This window comes from Phasianus colchicus, chromosome 12 (genome assembly GCF_987193195.1).
Source record: "Phasianus colchicus chromosome 12, bPhaCol1.hap1.1, whole genome shotgun sequence".
In the NCBI taxonomy this organism is placed as follows: Eukaryota; Metazoa; Chordata; class Aves; order Galliformes; family Phasianidae; genus Phasianus; species Phasianus colchicus.
In genome coordinates, this window is record NC_143447.1 from 14,676,549 (window position 1) to 14,697,533 (window position 20,985).

General features: G+C 44.1%; 1 protein-coding gene across 5 annotated transcripts in view; it reads left to right on the forward strand.

Moving 5' to 3' along the window:
- Positions 1–3,043: 3,043 nt before the first annotated feature.
- The window catches only part of LOC116225403 (uncharacterized), a 65,585-nt gene continuing 47,643 nt past the window's right edge, over positions 3,044–20,985 (forward strand). For 3 of the 5 annotated variants that reach the window (XM_090149037.1, XM_090149036.1, XM_090149035.1), the window contains exons 1-2: positions 3,044–3,359; positions 4,389–4,547. In XM_090149037.1, coding sequence (XP_090005163.1) covers positions 3,323–3,359; positions 4,389–4,547 — 196 coding nt within the window. In that variant the 5' untranslated portion in view covers positions 3,044–3,322. The other 2 variants (XR_016470433.1, XM_090149038.1) reach the window with 2 other exon arrangements.

Below are 20,985 nucleotides of genomic sequence, written 5' to 3' on the forward strand. Positions count from 1 at the left end.
GCAGGAAGGATTTTACCTGTGGAGGTAAATGTCCCCATGAGGGGACTTCATCCTTGGGCTCTGACATGGGGCTCTGTGTCTAATTACTCCCTCATACATGTCAATGGCAATGCACAGAGGCAAATTCCGCTCCTCTGAGAGTTACTGATAGAAAACCAATCAATATGTCTGCGAGAACAGGGGCACTAAGTGCCAGCAGCACTCGGACAGGGAGGGTGGTCTCAGGAGGTCTCTGAGTCACTGCTGGAGCAAACTAGCGTAGGAGAGCACTGACGCTGGCATATGGAGAGAAAAGCAGAAAGCTGATGCAGAATACAAGCTTCATTGCTCGGCACAATTACACGTTACGCAGAGCAGCTCCTCACCCCACAGTAATGCTCAGGCATCAAAGTCAAATAAGTACCAGCTTTATGGAGGATTTTATGTATTGATTTGTAAATAGACAAAGCAATTTTGCCCAACTCCTTCAAGACATTATTGATACATTCTGCTGTAAAATCTCCCCTTTTTGTGCGTGTACTTATCAAGGACAAAGCAAATAAATGGCAGGACACATGTTCTGTAAGGGTAGCTCTGGAATGAACTGTCAAGAATGGTGTTTCCCATTTCTTTTGATACAGTTAAGTTTAAACTGATGCTATATAACAGGGAGTAGATATCTTTTACCCTTTCTTAGTTAAATCTGGGATTGATTCAAAACTTTGGTAGATAATCAGCTTCTTGTCTCACACCCTCGGATTAGCAGATCCTTATTTATTGATACAGAATGTGTGACCTCCCAAATATATATATATATATATATATAAAAGTTCTAGTTATCATCTTTGCATCTTTAACCATCACATTTTAATACAAGGTGGACAATTCTCTGCTGAACAGATCATTCTGGTGCAGCAGAGATTTGTTAATACAATATACCATAGAAGCATACAATGACTTGGATTGGAAGGGACCTTGGAAGATCATCTAGTCCAACCTACATATATCATATAATAACAAATTATTCTGAAATCTCTTGTGCTTTCTGGAGGTACTAACAAGCTTGGTTTAAAGAAAAGTAAACTCCATTGTGGTGTTCATATGCAGAGCTGTGGAGGTATCTAAACATGCCAAAGTAATTCTTGCTGAATATTAAAATACAGCAGGGTGCGTAATTCCCACTGCTGTTGTACACATAGATTAAATCCAAGCCCTTTGTGATCCTGGCACAGAAGATGCTCTAGCTGAGAATGTCTCCTGTGTTTTTACTAATTAACACTTTCCAGAATTTGCAGTCCCTAAAGCATGAGTCAGAATCCAAAAAAGCATGATATTTTATCTTATTTTTAATGCTGTCTGCTTCCTAAGCCCTAACATCGAATTCAAGCTTTTCTGTGGAATCCTGAAAGCTGAAAACATACTCCCTCTTTCTACCAGCAGCTGAGATTTCTATCTAATCATACATCTGCAGAAGCCTCAGTGCTAAGAAAAACATTAAATACGGTGAGAACTGGAGATTTGCAGTCTGCTTGGAAGTGAAGGAAAGAAATATTTCCACCGGTTTCCTTCACAATATGAGTTTTGCTTCACTATTCCAAAGTATTTCAGTTTACAAAAGGAAGGCAAAGGAATTTATTGGGATTCACATAGGTTACTTGTGAGTTGTCTGAGAACTAGAATTTACAAAATTCAAGATAGTAAAAAGTATTCCACTGATGTGAGTTGGACAACACCAAGCCGTGTGATTTTGTCCTTCCTTTGGATGTTAAAGTAAACCAGGACTCTATTGGGATGAAGGAGATCAAATTTGAAGCCAGATTCCCACCACATAGTGGGCTGTGCTTTTCTGGTAGCCAACTGGCTGCTCCTTGGTGGGGACAAAATCTCCTGGAGACCTGTATTGTTCACCACCTTTTTAGCTCGGAGGACTTTAAGGGCTGATGTGGGCTTGTTGGTAGCAGCAACAGCTTCTGCACTCATTGTGGGGGAGCTGCTGGAGGGTGGCCACTCCACATCAAAAATGCCATGGGTTTCATGGGTTTTGTAGGGTCTTTCCCAGGCTGGAAGCTCTCTTGGAGCACTGCAGTTTGGGTGGAGGTGATCAAAAGGATTGGAAGGTGCAGTTGGGCCACCCTCCTGGCAGGCTTCCCTCTGAGAGGAAGCCCACACAACATCCCTGCAGAGTTGACACTTGCAAGTGTCTTTGGAATTCCCAAAGCAGCTTAAAAAGTAATGATGACCCTCTGTCCTTCTGCTCCATTACCCTAAACATGCTTTTACTTTCACGTGGACACATGCCATAATAGGAACAAATACCCTGCGAAGAACGCCGCTGAAATCCTGCGCTAAGCCATTTCCACATGAGCAGGCTAAGAGGTGCAGAGGAATCACAGTTGAAGAGGAAGTTAGTTATCCTGAAACATTAATCTGCACCACAAGCACAGCTGTTTGACTAGGAAATGATCCACGCCACCGCCAGTGTCGCTCTTGGCTGCCAGCTTGGAGCTCATCAGGTGTGGACAAGAGTAAAGGCGTTGTGTGCAGGACAGCAGATGTGCAGGGACAGGATGGAAGGGGATGGCTGTGGGGTGGCAGCTCTGGGCTGACCCTGCTTGGCTTCCCACTAGGATGCTCATGACTTATTTCCAAGGAGCAAATTGGCTTTTTGTGGTGCCGGTTGCTGCTTTGGCTACCAGTGTGTCATGCAGGTTTCACTCCTTCGGATGATGCTCCCAGAGATGGAAGGAAGTGTGGGGTTTATTTAACTTTTTTATTTACTTCCATGAGAGATGAATGAGTCCTGCTAATTACTGGGAGCCGTTTTCATGGGGAAATGCAGACTAAGATGGATAGCTGCTGTTAGCAAACATGTGCCTCATTTTCAAAGGCTGCTTTTTGCTGTTGTTTTTTTGATCGCTTGTCTAATAAGTGCAGAGCAACCAAAGCCATTGTGCTCAACAGGAAATGGCTTTGGGCCATGGCAAGCTGGGGTTGTTTTTGAGCAGGCAACTGAAAATGAAATTTCTGTACGCTGCTTACAGCCCTCTGCACCTCTCAGCCCCCCTCCTTCCTCCCCGCCTTGCCCTTCATCATGTGGCAGTGTGAATCTGTCGTTGATGGATGATGTCCAAACCCAGGTCTTCTCCCTCCATCGGAGGAGGATGACAGCAGATTGGGACCACTGCACAGGAAGTGGCTTCAATTTTAAAATGTTTAACAGAAGCAATTTCTCATCCTAGGGAATAATGATTGAAAAGAGAAGAAAAAATTGTGGTTTGTTACTGCAGTGTTAGCTCCTTGCTGTCTTTGGTTCCCGGTGCTGGCTCAGCTCCCATCCTCTTTGATGCAGGAGGAGACTGGATTTCTGATGCTCAAATCAGGTGGGAATAGGGAGGGATGAGAAGGGGAATCTCTCAAAATTGTTAGGGAGGAGATAGGGGGGTCAGTGGTGCTTAGAGAAAACAGAAAGGGGCAATGGTGGGATAATGCCTGGAAATAGCAAGGCGGGGAAAACAGTGACTTAAGGGTGACAGAGGATGGGGGGACTGTGCTTAGTCAGAAAGGAAGCAAATGGACTGTTCAGAGTACACTTGCTCCTTTTGTCTCATAATGTAACCGATAATCTTTTTTTAATTAGTTTTTCTTCTTCTTTCATCAGCTGCCCATACTAACAGCTCTGTTCCTAATCCTCAGAAAGGTAACATTTGGGAATAGTTTGCCAGCCAAAAGAATACGGGTGAGAAATTTAACAGGTTTCAGGATGGAGCTGGCTAAATTTATCAAAGATATTAAGCAGTGGATGTGCCTGTGAGATTTGGTAACCTTGGAGTCCCCTTTGGACCTGCTTCCTAGGTTCCTATCTCAAAAAACTGCAAACATTTAGCCTGTAAGCTGGCAAGCAATAAGTGGCAAGCTGATGTTATCGCTTCTATATTTTACCTGGGGAATATTAGACACAGAAAAGAGTTGGTCAAAAACCTACTAACAAACACATTTAGCAGAATTACTCGACTGTTTAAAAAGAAGCACTTCAGTGCTCAGGGTCATGGCCTCCCTTGTGCTCATGTACTCTCAATGGTGCCTTACAAATGACACCACCATGAGATGCCAGCTGGACCCTTTGTTTCTTAGTTGCTCAATGTGACTTGCCTTTCCACCACTGCCTTTCACATTTCCAGTCAGGTGGCACTGGGCATTTTAACTCCTTTGACAGGTAGAGGGGTATAGGAATGCATCACATGTTCTACGTGGCAGTTAATGGAAAACTAATGGCACAACAGCTGCAGCCCCTCTTGCTCCCTTCCCCTCTCTGTGTCTGTGACAGCAGCACTTCGTGGCGAGGTAGGTGATGGCAGCGCTGTGTGCTGGGATGTAAAGGGGGACTTTCACCCAAATGTCTTTGCATACAGATGGGCTTCTCCAGCTGCCTTGGAGGGTACTCACCAGGGGAAGGAGGAGAGAAAACAGAGGGAGGAGAAACCTGCAGAGCTCACAGCTAGTTCTGCAGGAGGCAGGAGCAGAATGCAACTTCTGTAGCTTGGAGAGCTTCAGCTGTGAGCCTGAACAAGGTGTGAGTTCTTTTCCTTTCCTGCTTTATCTTTCCTTTTCTGTTGTTGTTCTTAGCATCCTGTTTTGAAAATCCAGTTTGCAGCTCCATAAACATTCAAAACTCTTTGCTTCCTTAAAGAATGATGATATGCTTGCTGAAGTGAGCAGTCACAGCTCTTTGTTTCCACCTTGCATGGCTCAAAGGTCCATTCAGGGAGTTTTACTGCTCTAACAGTAATTGTGGTAGTAACTATACTGGTATAGGAACTGGCAGAGCAGCTGGATCAATAACCTGTCAGATGAAGGAGGAATTGCCATACAGGAGACTCTTTAAACACTCATGAACAATAAGGTTTTTTTAAGGACGATAAATTAGCTGCATGGGAGCTGCACTATTGCTGTTCAGAGTACAGGACACAAACAATGCTCGTGTTTCAGCTGCTCAGAACACTTTTTCTACTTTTCTCAATGTGGCTCCATGCAAACCCTGAGTCAGATTTACTGGGGCAGGATCACCTGCCCACATGCCTGGGCTGTTTGTTCAGGTTTGCTGCTGAAAATAGCAAGGCAATGGTGGAGAATTATTTCTGCCAAATTGAAAAGCTGAACTCAGAAAGCTTGAAGGTAAAGCTCCATGTAATTGTTGCAAATATTGATTCAGTCTCATGGCTGCCACTAAACCTCTCCAGCAGGGGCACTGAGAAGAATTACACTGATACCAGACTGCTGTTTGCATTGCACAAGATTGGGTGAAAACCAGACTTTTGAAGGTGAGGAGTCAGGAGGTGACGTTTTGCTGCAGCAGAGGATTCTCAGAATCAGATTTTTTTGTAAAGTTCTGATAAAGGAAAAACGTTCCTTGCCTGTAGCTATGTAGGTAGGTGAGTCTCTTGGATCCAACAACAACACTTGTCAACAGTTCTTCAACTGAAATAATGCATGATCCTCGTGCATCGATCTGCTGCCTTGTCCAGGATAAGCCATAAGCAGCATGTTAAATTTCCATCATTAAAGTCTCAGATACAATTTACTCCCTCTTGATCTAATGCAGGCAGCCCCGTAAAGCCTCCATCAATGAACACTGGCTACTTGCACTTGGAATAAGCAAAAGGGTAACAACTTATTTAATGCCCTCTCAATCTGTCTGCTCAAAGGCCTTTTCTTTGGGTATTTACTGCAGATAAAAGACTCTAGGATAACCAAACAAACCGTTGGTACTTATCCAAACTGAATGAAATCTTAGCAACTTTCCCCTCTTTTCTTGTGGTTAAACCCTGGCCACTCTGAAATGAAAGTCAAAATTCCTGTCAGTTCAATGGGGCTTTAGTCATTCAATCCACATGTTCCCAGCAATTCCTCTGGCCTTTTTTACACAAGGAATTGTTCAAGACACAGAGGGGCCCCCTGAGCGGGACAAGGGAGGGTGATGCTCAGCTGCCCAGATACCCCTTGCTGTGCTGAACCATAACTGGGCTTTTTGTAGAAACTGTTGGGCCTCAATGACATTATTTGCCAGTTGGGTTGGCAAAGTGCTCCATGGGAGCAGGTCTGTGTGTCACTGCTGAGTGCTGCCCTCCTGCCTCTTATAATGGAGCTCCAGCACATCACTGCCTGTGTAGGGCAGCAAAAACAAACTGCAGAACAGCACCTTCCTTCCACGTGTAAATCCTGGTGCTCATCACTGGATTGAATGAAACAGCTGAAAATAATGGCTTGGTAAATAGTGGTGTGCCACTTTATACCTTTAAAGCATTTTATGAGTGGTAATTAACATCCCTTGTTTTTCGACATAGGGAAATGTGTGAAAGTGGCACTCACCTTGAATATTAATGGATGAGTCATTCCAACAGTTTGCAGCTTCAGTTCAGATAAACAATTAAATGCAACCCATGTCTTGTTAGATTAAGTGGAATACGTAGCTGGGAGAAGAAAAGCCACCATTTCTAGTCATGACTAGGAACAAATCAAAAGGCATGGGAGTAAGGTGGGGAAAAAATGTTTTGAGCCTTGTATGTGCAGAAAAGCGTGTATCTCACTGAACATAAGCCTCTTCATAGAACCATAGAATCTTCTGAGCTGGAAGGGACCTTTAAAGCACACCTGGTCCAACTCCCTGCACTGAACAGGGACACCTACAGCTGATCAGGTACTTAGAGCCCCATCCAGCCTGAACTGGAGTGTCTCCAAGGGCACGTGGATCAAACTTTCAGCAGAAGATCAAGGCCATTCCACCTGGAGGCTCTCTACTTGATGTCCTCCCTTGGCACACAGGTTAGGGGCATCCTGTGCACATGAGATGTGGTGAAGCACTGTGACTACATTTCCAAGAAGCCCAGCCCCAGGCCTTTATCTCAACAATGCAGCTTGGAGCATCACTATTTCCAACAGTTCTACAAAAATTCAGTTGAATGATAAGCTCTGCTTTAATATAAGGGCACATACAGCCACAAGCTGTGCTAGGAAAGCTTGGGAGAACTTGCAGCTCAGCGGATGGGATAAGCAGGGGCTGGAACTGCTTTTACAGCCTGGTTTCTCATCAACCCTGTGCTGCACCTGGGTCCACAGCTCCACACCAGCACTGCAGGACTGGATATGGTTTTAAGATGGTGAGCGAGCCGGTGAAATCTTATTTCTTATCAGCACAGTGAATTCAGGGAAAATCAGCCAGCAGCTCTCCTCCCAAGGTGAACTATTTGCCCAAATACTGTCTGGCCAAAATATTTCTTATCCAAACACCATTGTGAAATTTCTTCCACTATAAATGTAGTTGCCGAAAGATCTAGGTAAAAAATGAACATTTAGAGACAGTAAGACTTACAAAGGTTTGTTTTCTTTCATCATCTCTAGCATACAGCTGTGCACAGCATTTTAAATCTCCTCTGGTTGAAAACCTCCTCTACAGTTACTAAAATGAATTCATCAATCAGATTCTGTAGTTTTTCTAGGTCTTCAGCATCTTGTGCAAATGCTCCCCACCTGTTGGGATAGGCAGTGGGACATCTGCATTCCATCTGTGTTTTGCATTGTCCCAACAGCCCCATGCATCTGCATGAGGGCACATGTGCTGATGCAGCAAGTGGTTCTGGTGTACTGACTGATGGGCTGCATGAGAGCCATAGCTCATGAGTTAGGACTAAACAAATGCAGGCAAGAAACCTTAACAAACAAAAAGAGTGTCATGAAAGTTAGAACAAATGCTGAAAAAATGTCATTTTTTCCTATTATTACTTTCATTTATCTATTGAAAGGCAAGCATAAGACAGGAATCATTTGATTTGGGTATCACTGGACCAAAACTTTTCCAGCTCTGCCCTTAACTATGTAATATCCAAGATTTCCCAAACACACACAGGATGAAGTGGGGCACTTCAGCAAGTCCTCAGGATTTACTGAGACACACAGATATCGAAGACTGTCACGTACTTTAGACAAACACTGGACAGAGATTTCAACTCTTTGTCTCCAACCTAGCAGTTCCAACCAGAAACTGAATTTCGGCAGGTTTTTGAGGGATCCAAATCATAATAAATAATCCCTTTCCTTCACCTCCTCTTGAAATCTTGCTCCTGATAAATATCACCCACCTCCCCTCTGGAGGCTATGTGCTCCTGATTGTATTGATTAGGGTCAGTGTAACCATCTGCTCAGATCAGTAGCTACAAATGGATCTCAGGTGCTGTCCCCATCTTTCTTCAATTAAGGCAGGAGGAAACCAGTTCCCATGGCAGTGCTTTTAAGGAGCAGTAAGGGAACCTGTGGCCTCTTGAGAGCTTTGATCCAAGGAGCATTAGCAGGAATGGAGAGGGTTATGGTAGAAGATCTGGTGAGTTGTTTCTATTATTCTGGATTTAAATGGATTCAGTATTTCATACTTGATACTGAGCTTCTCTGTGGTTTTGAGCCTAGTGTATTAGGTGTGCTTGTGTTGTTCAGGGGGTGAATTAAACTTCAAGAAAGGTTCTGAATACTAGTAAGAATAAAAAATGCACAACTCTGGTTGCAATTTAACCAAGGTGCAGGTTTTGCAGCATCAGCATGGCAATTGGTGTGCCTAGGAGTACCTACCGAAGTATTAAGGTAAGAACTTGAGCTGTTTATTTCTCCAAAGGTGTTGGAGCAGTGGGCTGTAGGTAGGATGAATGCTAAGAAGTGTTTTAAAGCTGTCAGCCTAGGAGCAATATCCATATTTTCAGGCTACTTTATTCATTAAACTCACTTTACCATGTTTTGACACTTTCTTTAGAAAGCACCCTTCTTCCTGCAGAGAGCAAAATCAATGTTCAATGTGTGTTCTAATGAAATTACTCATTCCCTTATGGCTATTCTTCCTTGGTAGCCCATTGGTCACAGCTGGGGTGAAGTTCATGTTTCTCTCTACCTACTTCTGTTGTCACTAGTAAGAAGCCATAGAAGTTGCATTAACAGATCAAATGATGAGCTACTGCTAAGCATAAACCCTTGGAAGGGGCTATTGATCTGAGATTATTGCTTGCAAACATTAACAAGCACTTGGGAGGTGTGGTGGTGTGTTTGCTTTGCTGCCTGCAGTGTGCCTGATGCAATATCAGACCAAAGTAGCAACCAAGAATGGATAGTTTTGGTCTGGAAGAACTAGAGCCTGGGATAGGTGAAGCAATTCTGTGTTCTCCTGCCTGTCATGCTATAAGGGCACATGCCTTCTTAAGCTGTTCTGCCTGCCACCATGCTTGCTCTTTCTGCTGGTTATGGTGAGCCAGGATGTTGCATCAAGGCTCTGCTTCTCCTAAGCTCACTCTGTGTTACTGTGCTTTAGAAAACTGAGGGTCAGTCCTTGTTTGTGTTGGGTACCCAGGGCTATGAGGCACAGAGAAACCTCTTTCAATCCTTTCTGGTTTCCTCTGCCTTCCATAGGACCAAAGCCTGCTAAGGTTCCACTGTTTTCTTCAGGGGGAAATAGCTTATTAGATGAGAACCTTGATAGCTCTTATAGTGTGTCAGGAGTAACTATGAAAAATGAGAACTAGCCTCACCAAAGAGATAAATCAGTGCAATGGAAAACACCTAATTTGAGGGGAAAACAAAGACCTTTGCTAAAGTTATTTATATGCTGTAGCTCTTGAGCATTGATATTTCTTTCCTATCCAGAGGCTGCACTTCCCTGAGGACAGAGGCAGGAAGAGGTGATCCTCCTAGGACTAGGCAGTCAATAATGCCTTGTCTGTTTTCCCAGAAGCTCTGGACATTCCTCATGCAGCGGAGGCAGCAGAAAACACACTTTATGTAAAATCTGGGCTTGATCAGCTCATATATGATGTGACTCCTGATTGTTGGAACGAGACTTTAAGGGATGTTTGAGGGCTTGGACTGGTGAACTGGCTTAATCCCAGCCCACACATCAGACACCTGCAACCAGTGCCAGGAAGCTCTTCTGTTGCTACTGCACACAGAGCTGGTTGGAAGGGTGCTTAGGTTAGACAGTGTTATCCTGATAGCTCCTCTCTGGACAGCTTCTGCCACATCCCACCAGCTGTTATAAATGTGCTGGCTGTGATCAGTCAGCTGGGCATTTAATTATAACCTGCACAGCTCTGCTCAGCAAATAATTTCCAGTGAATCCAGAGCAATAAATAACACCTGCTCCTGCTCTGCAGAGCACCCTGTGAGGCTGCTGTGCAGTGGCCCTGCTTCCGTAGAGCAGGGAAATCTTGGATCTATCTTCTGCTCTTCAGAGATGCTGCCCTCACAGTTGTCACTTGGGGTTGCTGGGATCCTGGCCATGTGAACTGAGTTCTGTCCCACGTGTCTCAGCTGTACCAGAGGCACATTAAAGGAAGTGTAGGGCATAGGCCCTTCTGCTGACTTCGCCCTTTTCTATCATGGAGGTTTGAGTAGTGCCAACTCATGTTTCATAAGCTTTAAGCACGGAGCGATGTGTGCTTAACACAAAGTATTGTGAAAGGGAAAGGGCAGCAAGAGAGCATTTATTTGTATGCTCAATATGGGTCAGACAAAGCACTGACAAAGATTTTTATCTGAGCATCTCTGTGACTTGTACAAGCGGATCCATCTTGATCTGTGAAGAATCGGGCAACTAAGTTTTTGTGTTGTCTGAGGGAACTTAAATCACACAGGCAGCAGAAGGAGAGGCAGGGACAGTTCTGGGTTCACGCACTTCCCATGTCATCATGCAACAGGCTTTGCTTTCTTTGTTGCTCAGGTTTAGTCTAAGACTGAGGAGACTTTGAAAGTAATGTGCATGCTGAGTATGAAGGGATGTGAAGGGTGAGGAGTAACTAGGGCTGCTGTTCTCTGGGGGAAATGCATGATTCAGCACAGAGCAGCTTGTTTTCTTCCACTTATTTTGGGCAAAAGTTTAAGGTTTTTTCCAAGACAGCAGGTATCCATTCCCCTTTATTGCAATAGGTGCTGCCATCTGAGTACTACCTGGTCCTTGGCACCCAAATCCAACTGTCATTTTTATTCCTTATGTCTGTCCACATCTTTCCTAGTTTGCCCTCATTGCATATTTCAGTTTTTTCTTCCTTTAAAAATTGCCCACCAGCCTGAGCTGTGATATTTTCTCTCTCCAAAGGTGCAGAAAGATGAAACAAAAGCACTCCAGTGAGACTGAAAAACCCAGCTGAGCAAGGGTCTGTTGAATGTTTGCAGTGTATAGATCAGCTGTACTTGGCAAAGTAAATCAGATTCTGTTCTATATAAATATGGATGATGCAGAAGGAGAGTTAGACTTGTAAAATACTCTTTCTCCTAGTGCCTTGTTTGCTCTCTTTCATTGCACTGTTGTGCAGAGGGGTGTTGCTAGTACTCTGCAAAAGTGTATGAACAAGTATAAATAAAAAGAATAAGAGGCAGCTTACCCTGAATCCCCATTTACGACGGCCTTTGACTTAAGGCACAGCTATAATGGGGGTTGTGGGCATGTGTGAGCTCTGTCATCCAGGCAAACAAATGTGGAGAGAGGCTTAGGGGCTGTGTTGGTGCTGCACCCAGCAAGGGCTCTGCTCTGTCCATCACCTTCCCATACCATCTCCCAGCTGCACTGTCCCCCTGTTTCCCTTTCACCCTCTCAGGGCGAATTAGGTTGAGACACTGATCTACTGGAAAATTGCTTTTTTTTCTTCTTCCTCCATCCTGTCAGATCAGGTCACTGAACTGACTCATCCACGCTCAGCAGTGCCCCGCAATGCTGAAGAGCTCTGACAATGTAGATAGTGCAGCCTTTCCCTAGGCTGCTGCTGCTCTGCGAGGTGACAGGTTGCTGAGAAGGCTGCTCATCAGCAGGCACCAGCCTGGGCAGGAGCAGGTCAGCTTCTCTGAACTGAATGGGACTGGTACAGCAGGGCTGGGTGCAGGGCATAGTATGTGCTTGGAGGGAAGCAAGTATTTTCTGCTCTTTACTGCTCGACTTCCAGCCTAGGATTCTTCAATCAACATTGTGTTGATTGCTGTATAACTTCATTTTCCTGCACTGATGCATTTTCTCAAGAGATTCACATTGCAGCACGAATCCCTAGCAGCAAAGAAATAAAAACACACGAGGATCCAAAAAGATCAATATGGGCTCGAAATCATGTGTTCAATAATTCCCCATGTAGGGGAGTGGAAGCTTTCAGGCTTCTGGAATGTGATGGAGAGGACAGAGTAACTGCAAAATGATCCCAGGCCACAAGAGGGTGGCCTAAGGTGGTACTTTCTCCAGTCTCAGAATACATAACCTTTCATAAAAAGATCTACCTATTGGTTTTTGTGACTGTATTTCCTAATCCCAGCCAGAAGCGCAAGTGCTGGAAAATCTGAGAGGCTGATTTGGATGTTGTTTTCCTGCTGTGGTTTGCAGATCAAGGATTTCAGATGGTTTATTTGGACAAGTTTTGCATAAGCTTTCAAACTTCTGGGTGCTTATCAGCATGTTATTAACTCCAGCAGGAATGAAGGACACTCAAAAGCTAGAGCAGTGAATTGTTCATAGTCTCCAGCTGAGCAACAGTGCCTAAGATGTTTTGTTTGTGATCTGTAAAGCTGCAGAAAGTGCAGTGCTTTTCTACTTCCATATCTAAAAAGCAAATAAGCTGGTTCCTTCCTCTTCAGTGAAGGGAAAGCAAATTCCCCCAAACATTTTGCTTTGCTTTTATTTGGTTACTTGGCTGTTACCCTAGCTTTTAGGCTGCGTGAGCATCAGGTTTTTCTCCCATATCTCACAGTTGATATAAGCATAACAATTGAAGAACTTCTTTTCATTGAATCAACTGCTGAAAACTTCTGATAGGTGTGAAGATACTAGATGTCAACTTCATCATTATCATGGGCTTTGCTTGTTCTGTAGCACTGAGCTATTAAGAATGTTCTATTGTTGCAAGTGCCTTTGTTACGCGTTGGTCTGGGAGTAGAAATGAGGAGGGGTTGTATTTAGTATTGAACTTGTCCTTTTAGTGCATGTCTTTCCATGTTCTGTTCTTACGAAGATCAGCTAGCATTGTGGCTGATGAAAAAGCTGCTTAGCAGCAGGCAGCCTGTAGTTAAATGGAGATGAGATGTTAGCAGGGGAGGGAAGCTGGGTGACTGGAAATCCTTGCTTCATAGGCTCCCAGCAGGCAGCCAAGGTGTGTGGTGTCCAAGGGAGGCTGAGGAGGGAGATCCTGGGGGAACACAGATGTTGAGCAGCTTCTGGGAATGAGCCTTAAGCAAGAGGGAAAAGGAAGCGTTGGTGAGTTTTGAAGAAAGATCTTTCTGTGCCAAAGGGTGGCAGTTCAAATGTTAGCTCTGATCACAGGCTCTCCCTGAAGCTTCCAAATCGAGCAGCTTCTCCCTGCAATGCTTTTGAGTCTAATGATGCTCACAGTAACACTACCTGCTTCACAAAGCACTAAGGCAGATGTTCAGACCCAGGAAGATACTTTCTGCAGGGGCTTAATTTTCCTTTGTATTGCTTTTGTTTCCTTTGTTGGAAAGGTGTTTTGACTTGTGAAGTAGAGAAACCACTGTGTGCTCTTGAAGGGGGACATTGCTGGAGAATGGAGGTCTTGAAGCTGCTCCCCATGGCTTTATGAGCAGCGTGCCAGGATTTCCATGTCTGCAGGGCTGCATGCCTGTCTGGAGATTAGTGCAGGACTGATGAAAAGAAGCTGAAGAAAACCTGGGCAGCCAATGTACTGCACCAGGGAATTTGATGAAGATGACTAAAGCAGAACAAGTTCTGTTTCTAATTTCTTCCTTCAGTGCTTAATGATTGCTAACAAAGAGTTATTCCCCTGGAGCCTGGGCTTTGAGCTTCTCTCTGTGAGCTTGCTGGGCCTTTGTCTGTTTGAGCTGAGCTGTGCTACTTCAGCTGCAACACCAGCCCAGCTCTGAATGCTAAGCACTCTTATTAGTATGGGTAATGATGATGAAGATGCTTCCAGCTTTCTTTGGTTTTCTCCTCCAGGAAACTGGAAGGAATGTTTCTGAGCTTGGGCCCACAGCTTGCCAGCCCAACCTCACAATTTGGAGCAGATGGCAGCAAATAGAAGGCTTGCAGTACTGAAATTTGAGGGAATAGACCATCTTTCCTACACCACAGTGAGGGGGAAGCTGCCAGTGCCTTGTCTCTACTTAGTGAGGAAGGATGCTTGCTCAAACCAATCATCACAAGTGGGTGCCCTGCCCAGAAACAACCACAGCTGTGGGCAGTGTGGCTGTTGTGCCAGGAGGGGAGGAAGAAGAACTCCAGACAGTCAAATGGATTCTGGATCCTGAGCAGTGCAATGTTATGTTTCCTCAGGGTTTTTTTTTTTTTCCCACGAGATAACATACCTAGATCTTAAAGCATCTCCAGGAGATGGCATTTTTAGGAGGCAAAAGAGACAATGTTGTGAGAGGGAAGAAAACTTCAGTATTATATTCCCAGAACTACCAAAATTAAATCCTTTGCCCACCTGCTTTTTGTTCAGATGTCAAACAGCTGCTGTTCTTCTCATTCAAATTCACATTCATGCCTTACATACCTATTTTACAGAACAGACTTCAAGCTCAATGTAAATGTGTGGTGATGGCACTGAATTTATGCATGTGCTTGCATGTAATGTGAATTTATGCTGAAAGAAGCTGAATTATTACTCACATGGCCATTAAATACCTCTGTGCTGCAAATGTTGCTTTTTCTGTGCACTTTTAAAACCATATTGCCATTATAATGTCATGAATCTTATTCAAATTCGGGTCATTATACATTTATTAATGGGGTAAGACAAGCTAACAACAAGATGTCTTGACAAAACATAAGTCCTCAACTGCCTTTGCTTCTTCAGCACAAAAGATGCTGCCTCTTTATTTAAAACTTCTGTTCATCTGTAAGTGAACCTGCTGCAGGATTACAATAAAGCTCTTTCAAGGGAAAACAATAAATATGGTATCGGCTGACAGATGCCGTCCTTCCTGGCTGCGGTTTTATATCCATTATTTAATAAGATAGACATGATGTTCAGGAGAGCTGGAGCAATGAGGTGAAACTACATTGTTCTGCATCAGAGGAACCTCCAAAGATGAATGGAGGAGGAAGGGGGAAAGCTTTTCCTCTTGGTTCCTGGTGTCTGATGACCGCAGCTTTTGGGTGGTAGACTGGGCCTCAGAGCCCTGCTGAGTATGCAGACATACAGGATCTGTGCAAAAGCTTCTCAGCATCTGCAGCAAATATATTTGTTTAATGCTGTTTGTCAGTTCTTCAGACACTGGCAGAAGATTGAGGCTCTCTTAGAACTGGGAAACTTGAAGGAAACTGGATTTGGGAAGACAGCACAAGTGTGAAACTTGTGTTTTGAAGTTATCTTTAACAGCTCATGAGTTGTGTAGTGACAGTTAGGGGAGCAGGGTCTTTTTGACCAAAGACAGCACATTTTTCAGGAGACTTCTCCAGCAATCTGAAATGAGGGAGGTTTCTAAGCTCTAGGGAGGAGAAATTCTTTAGGAATTGAACTGATATCAGTAGGTTGTTCTGCAGTCTTCTAAAGTAGCCACTAATGCTGTAAACCTCCAGTTCATGCAGGTCAGACATGTTTTGAACACAGGCTTTGCATCCACGTGTTGATTTGGTTCCCTCATCAACAGAAGGGATCCTCACCCATAACCACCCTATTTTGCTGTTGCAATCCAACACGTTCCAGGTCTGTGGGCTTCTCTGGTCTGCTCTGTGTCCTGTTGTGGGTGGTCCTAAACCTCATTTCTTAGGTATTGCTGCTCTAAGGAGAGGGTCAGTGATTTTTAAGAAGGTGAGGAGATAACAGACTCAATAAGTGTTCTGTCACCATTGAAAGATGTGTCTTTATCTCTGGAAGTGACATATTCTGTTACCCTGGAAATGACTGATTAGCCCTAATGAAGCTCCATGGGGAGAACATACAGCAATATGGCTGGCTCTGGTTACCTTAGCAACTCTTTCCTTGAGAATTCAGAAGCTAAATTTATATAAAATTGGGGATCTAAAAACATCCGACAGTATTCCAACAGAGAAAAACATTACCCACAGAAATTAACCTTGATTAAGAAGGATGATGTTGCTGTAATTGATTTGGTGTGTGCTTCCAACAGAAAGACTTTGAATGCTTATTGTTGTTGTGAGTCAGGGAAAGCAACAGGCAGGCTCTAAAGGGGCCCAAAGGAGCATCCATTGCAAACCAGCAGGAAGGTTTATGGAGTGAAAATCAGCAGGATGGGAAGGGAACGCCTCCACATCATTTGGAGCCATCCCACTGTGCGTGTTGTCAGCCCCTGCAGCCATAATGCTACTTTCTCTACTTGTAGTGTTTAGGTTATAAACTTTTCAGCTACTGGATGAGGTCTGCTGCCTTGCTTCCTGAATCACCTGCTTGGGTCTTGATTTGGACTGGGAGACCAGAAGACTGTCAGTACTGAATACAAGTAGTGGACAGGACTCTGGGTAATAAAGATGTCATTATACTTTGATTTAAGTGATGTATAATAATGCATTTTCCTGGATGTTCATGCAAATATATCGTTATGCTTGCTGAGCATCATCAGTAATAGTGCTGTGCAAGTCTGGGAGATGTCTTCGCTCAGAGAAGCTGTGGATGCCCCATCCGTGGAGGGATTTGAAACAAGGTTGGATGGGACCCTGGACAGCCGAGCTGGTAGGAGCAACTAGAACACAGCAGAAAGTTGGAGCTGGGTTATCTTTAAGGTCCTTTCCAACCTAAGGCATTCTGTGCTCTCAGTTCTTCAGCTTCCTTTTAAGTGCTAGGAATTTGTAGGTAGCTTCTCTATTATTAAAGCTGATCTAGGATGTCTCAGGTTTTTGTGGCCCGAGGTGGAGATCGCTTTGGATTGAATGGGGAAAAGGGTAAAGAGGAAAAGCTCTGAACTCTTAAAGGAGAAGTGCAAAGAGTTGCTGCTGGCTGGGATCAGGGCTGGGAGCTGCTCTAGTTCTGCTTGTGGAATGTGTTGCTGGGGGAGGTCAGCAGGCCAAATACTCCGGTTGGATTTTAAATAGGGCTGGATAATTTCATGATGTCTAACAACATTTGCAACTCTGCAAGGCAAGCTAACAAGGTTAATCAAATCTTATGCTTCAGGGAGCTGCTTTGCCATGCTGGCCTGCCTCAGTGTAAATACTGTGAAATGGTGCATTGTGGGAGCTTGACAAAAAATCAGGGGTGTGCATCAGTGAGCAGCTCTTAAGTGAGAATGATCAAGGATTTGATTTGATATGGAAAAATGAGCTATCCCTCATTCAATCTCAGTCAATTGCTCTCTGAAATGCAGGCACGTTGACCTCTATTAGAAGAAATCAGGGCAAGTGTGCAACCACCAAACCTTAAGGAATTAGCAGCTGCATGTCAGTGCTCTGTGTGAAGTGAGGATCTCGGTGGCTGCGGTCCCTGTTGTACTTAACACCAATGTTCCCAGGGCAGTGCCTCCCCTCTGCAGCTTGCTTTTTGCTGGGCCAAAACTCAGTAACAGATTGTGATAGGAAATTAGATGTTCATCTGGGCAATGTCGGGCTGTGCAAAGCTTTGGTCCTCCCTCCCCCTTCTAATAAAGACAGTATGATTTAACTTAAAATGTCTCTACATAGGCCTCAGGGCATGGGGGCTTTGGGGATGGCCTGGGCTCACTGCAGTGTAGAGCAGATACTGTGCTGTGTAAACCTGCAGTATTATTTGGACAAGCTAAGGGATGGTATTGGAGCTCAGTCATCTTTAAGGTCCCTTCCAACCTAAGCCATTCTATGGTTCGAGTGGGAAACAAAAGGGATTAAACACTTATGAAAGTATTTCTCTGAATTAACTAAAAAAAAATTTGCAAGTCTGGGGTTATGATGCTTCCAATATATCACAGTAATTAGCTCTTTGCATATTCAATTGTTTAAATGTAAAATAATGGATGTAATGTATCTTCTGTTTATGGAAATGTGAAGTGATCATATCTTCTTTCCCTCAAATAATTGCACGGCCATCATACAATGTAGTATTTCGAAGACTACAGAGGATGAAGAATTGCCCTCTGCATCCTTACACCCTGTTTGGGAGTTCTTAGAAATAACACTTGATGCTGACCTCTGCTTAACTTGAACCTATGGAGAAATGCAGCAATAACACCTAACACAAATTGTGTATCTGTGTTAGCATACATACAGATACAAGTGTTAGTATACAGGTTTGTTTATACAACATACAATTGCAGTGTAGGATCAGGTTGGTCCATCCCAATACTGCCTCCAGTGCTGTTCAAGTGGATCCTTCTCTAGGGGTTGTACTTGTTAGATAAGTGGCTCAGCAGAGCATTGTGTGACAGATGAGAGTTTCTAATACTGTTGTGCCACTTGAAAACATGCCTGCAAATCCTTCTCTTAAGTGAAATAAATGATGAAGATCTGATACTGAGGAAAGTCTGTAAGTATGTGGTTAACTGATAGTTACCCACTTGATATTGAAAGTCAAATATCACTTGATACTGGCACTCCTGTTGGCAGCCAGGAGTGACAGAGGAAGGTGTGACATCTCCTGGCATTGCTATGGATTATAGTCTTCTGTCAGCACTTCAGCTCAGAGTCATTCAAACTCCTGTGACAGATTGCTGAGGCTTTCTCATTTGTTTTTGAGTTGACCATGCAATTACCAGGCCAGGTGTGCCTGGTTATGAATGAATGAATCAAGGACAGGTACCCTGGCTGGTACTGAACCATCATGGAGCTTTTTCCTTTTTGAAAAACTGCAAGCTATGAAGTTACTACATAAGTAAGGAAGTTTTTCCTGGGAAGGGTGTGGTGTAATTGCTTGTTGTGAAGGTCCTGGAGGCATTCAAACCTGTCTTTAATAATGTGGGGCAAATACACACTGTGGCAATGTATATTTAGCAGAGATGAAGTGAAAAAGAAAAATGCTTTGCAGATAGATGTTTAAGGACCCAACCCTGTATTCCTGATACGTTTTACCCTGTTGTATCTAACCAAGTGATGAAAGCTGGTCATAATGCAGTCCCATAAAAGCCAGCAGACAGGAAACTTCCAGTTGTGCTTTCTGCTCAGTAAAACTTGGTTGCAGTGCTCAGGAATGTGATCTCTTGGTAGCCTTGGTGCTTTAGGCTGATATTTCTAATGCCAGCTGGCAGTGAGATGGCCAGCTGTGTGGCTCAGTACCAGGGCAGTCCACAACTCATGGTGATGTTTGTTTGCAAAGGCCTTTTCCTATATGTGTGCAGAGCAGTTCTGGAGGTGTTTCATGTAGCACACATGATGTCTGTCTGTCTCCTCCTGGCTCACGCTTGTCATCAGTAAAAGGGTGTGGAGAAGCGACCTGAGCATAATGAAAAACTCTGGATAAGAGGAAATTGAAAATGAAAGTCCCTGGCTTTTGGAATTAAGGGAAGAAGCAAGTGCTGGTTAGCTCATTTCCCCGAGGGGAGCCCTTCAGCCTCTTGCAGGCTGCACTGTAAAGAAGCTTACAGTAAAATATGCATTTCATTTTAGTTTCTTGAGAGGAAGGAAGGGCAAATGAAATGACCAGAGAAGAAGTGGATGGTGAGTGGAGCGAAGTCTGCACTTTCTATTATGTTTCATTTGTCAAGCTAGTTAGTTTTGCTGCAAAGTAATCTCAGGTTTTCTGGCCTTTTTCCTCCAGACACCTGCTGCCCTTTTTTGCAGGGATTTGTCTCCTTGCCCTGCTTTTCTCCCTGGGAGGGAGAGCAGAAGCTGTGTGTGTGTGTGTGGGGCTGGAAGCTCTACTCAGGACAAGCTCTGTCCTGCCTGAGCTATGGCTGAGATTCCTGCTGCCTGGAGGCTTACAGGTGCACAAGAGGTGGTGGCTCCACAGATGCATGTGCGCATCTTGCAGTGGATTTGCCATCCCCAAAGTGCTGGGTACGTCACCAGAAATGAGCAGATGTAATGTGCTCATGCACCTCGTACTTCCCTAAACCTGCCATGTACAGCTTTTATATGAGTGATGTTATGGAGGGAGTGAACTGCAACTCTTCCTTCATGGCCAATGGCATTTCCCCCATTTGCTGTCCTCCAGCCTGCTCCTCGTGAAGGCGCTGTGGTTGGGTTCTGCTGTTTCTGAGCACCTGTGTCCACTTCAAGCTATAGGTGCTCCCTGTGCAGAACTTGATGCTATTTAAATACTCAACTATGTGGAAGTGCTGTGCTGCTGGGGGTGGTTAGAAACTGTTGCTTGAGCAAAAAACAATTAGCAATTTTTGGTAGGGACATGAAATATGTATTTGTACCTGTGTTCAGCTCCCCGCAGGGGCTGGTTTACAGTCCAATTAAACTATTACAAATCATTAAACTGAATCTTCAGCGTCCTTTGGGTTCTCTAAATTGGTGTTTACATAATTCTGCAACTGAAAACAATAAAGATAAAACAATCTGATGTAGAACATCCTCTTCAACAATATGCAGAGCTAATTGTCTTTGTTTTCTTCCTAAGTATGTAAATACTTCCTTGTTTGGTAGTGACAAATGTAAGCTGGGGAGTATTTTACCCACTTGGTGGTGGTTAAGAGGGACTGGGACATAGATGGAGAGGCATCATCTTTTGGAAAGTATTATTACTCCATAAAGGTTCATCACCCGGTGATGTGTTCATTAAGGGAAAGTAAGTTGCTGCAAGATGTACTTTCTGGAAATTGTCCATACCAGACTCGCTCGCACAATAAAGAGGTAAGGCTGGAGTGAGTTTCTAAAGCCTATAAAAGGGATTTTTTCTTCCCTGATTATCTACCCATTCCCAATGCCCTTCAGATCAGGAAGCCTTTCATGCTCACGAAGACAGCACACTTTGTACGGCTTCATGGCCTCAAGGTGTGCTAGGAGAGATTCAGGCTGGATATTAGAAACACTATCTTCTCAGAATGAGTGGTGAGACACTGGCACAGCTGCCCAGGGAGGTGGTGTGTCGCTGTCCTTGGAGGTGTTCAAGGACTGTAGGGATGTGGCACTGAGGGACGTGGTCAGTGGGCATGGTGTGG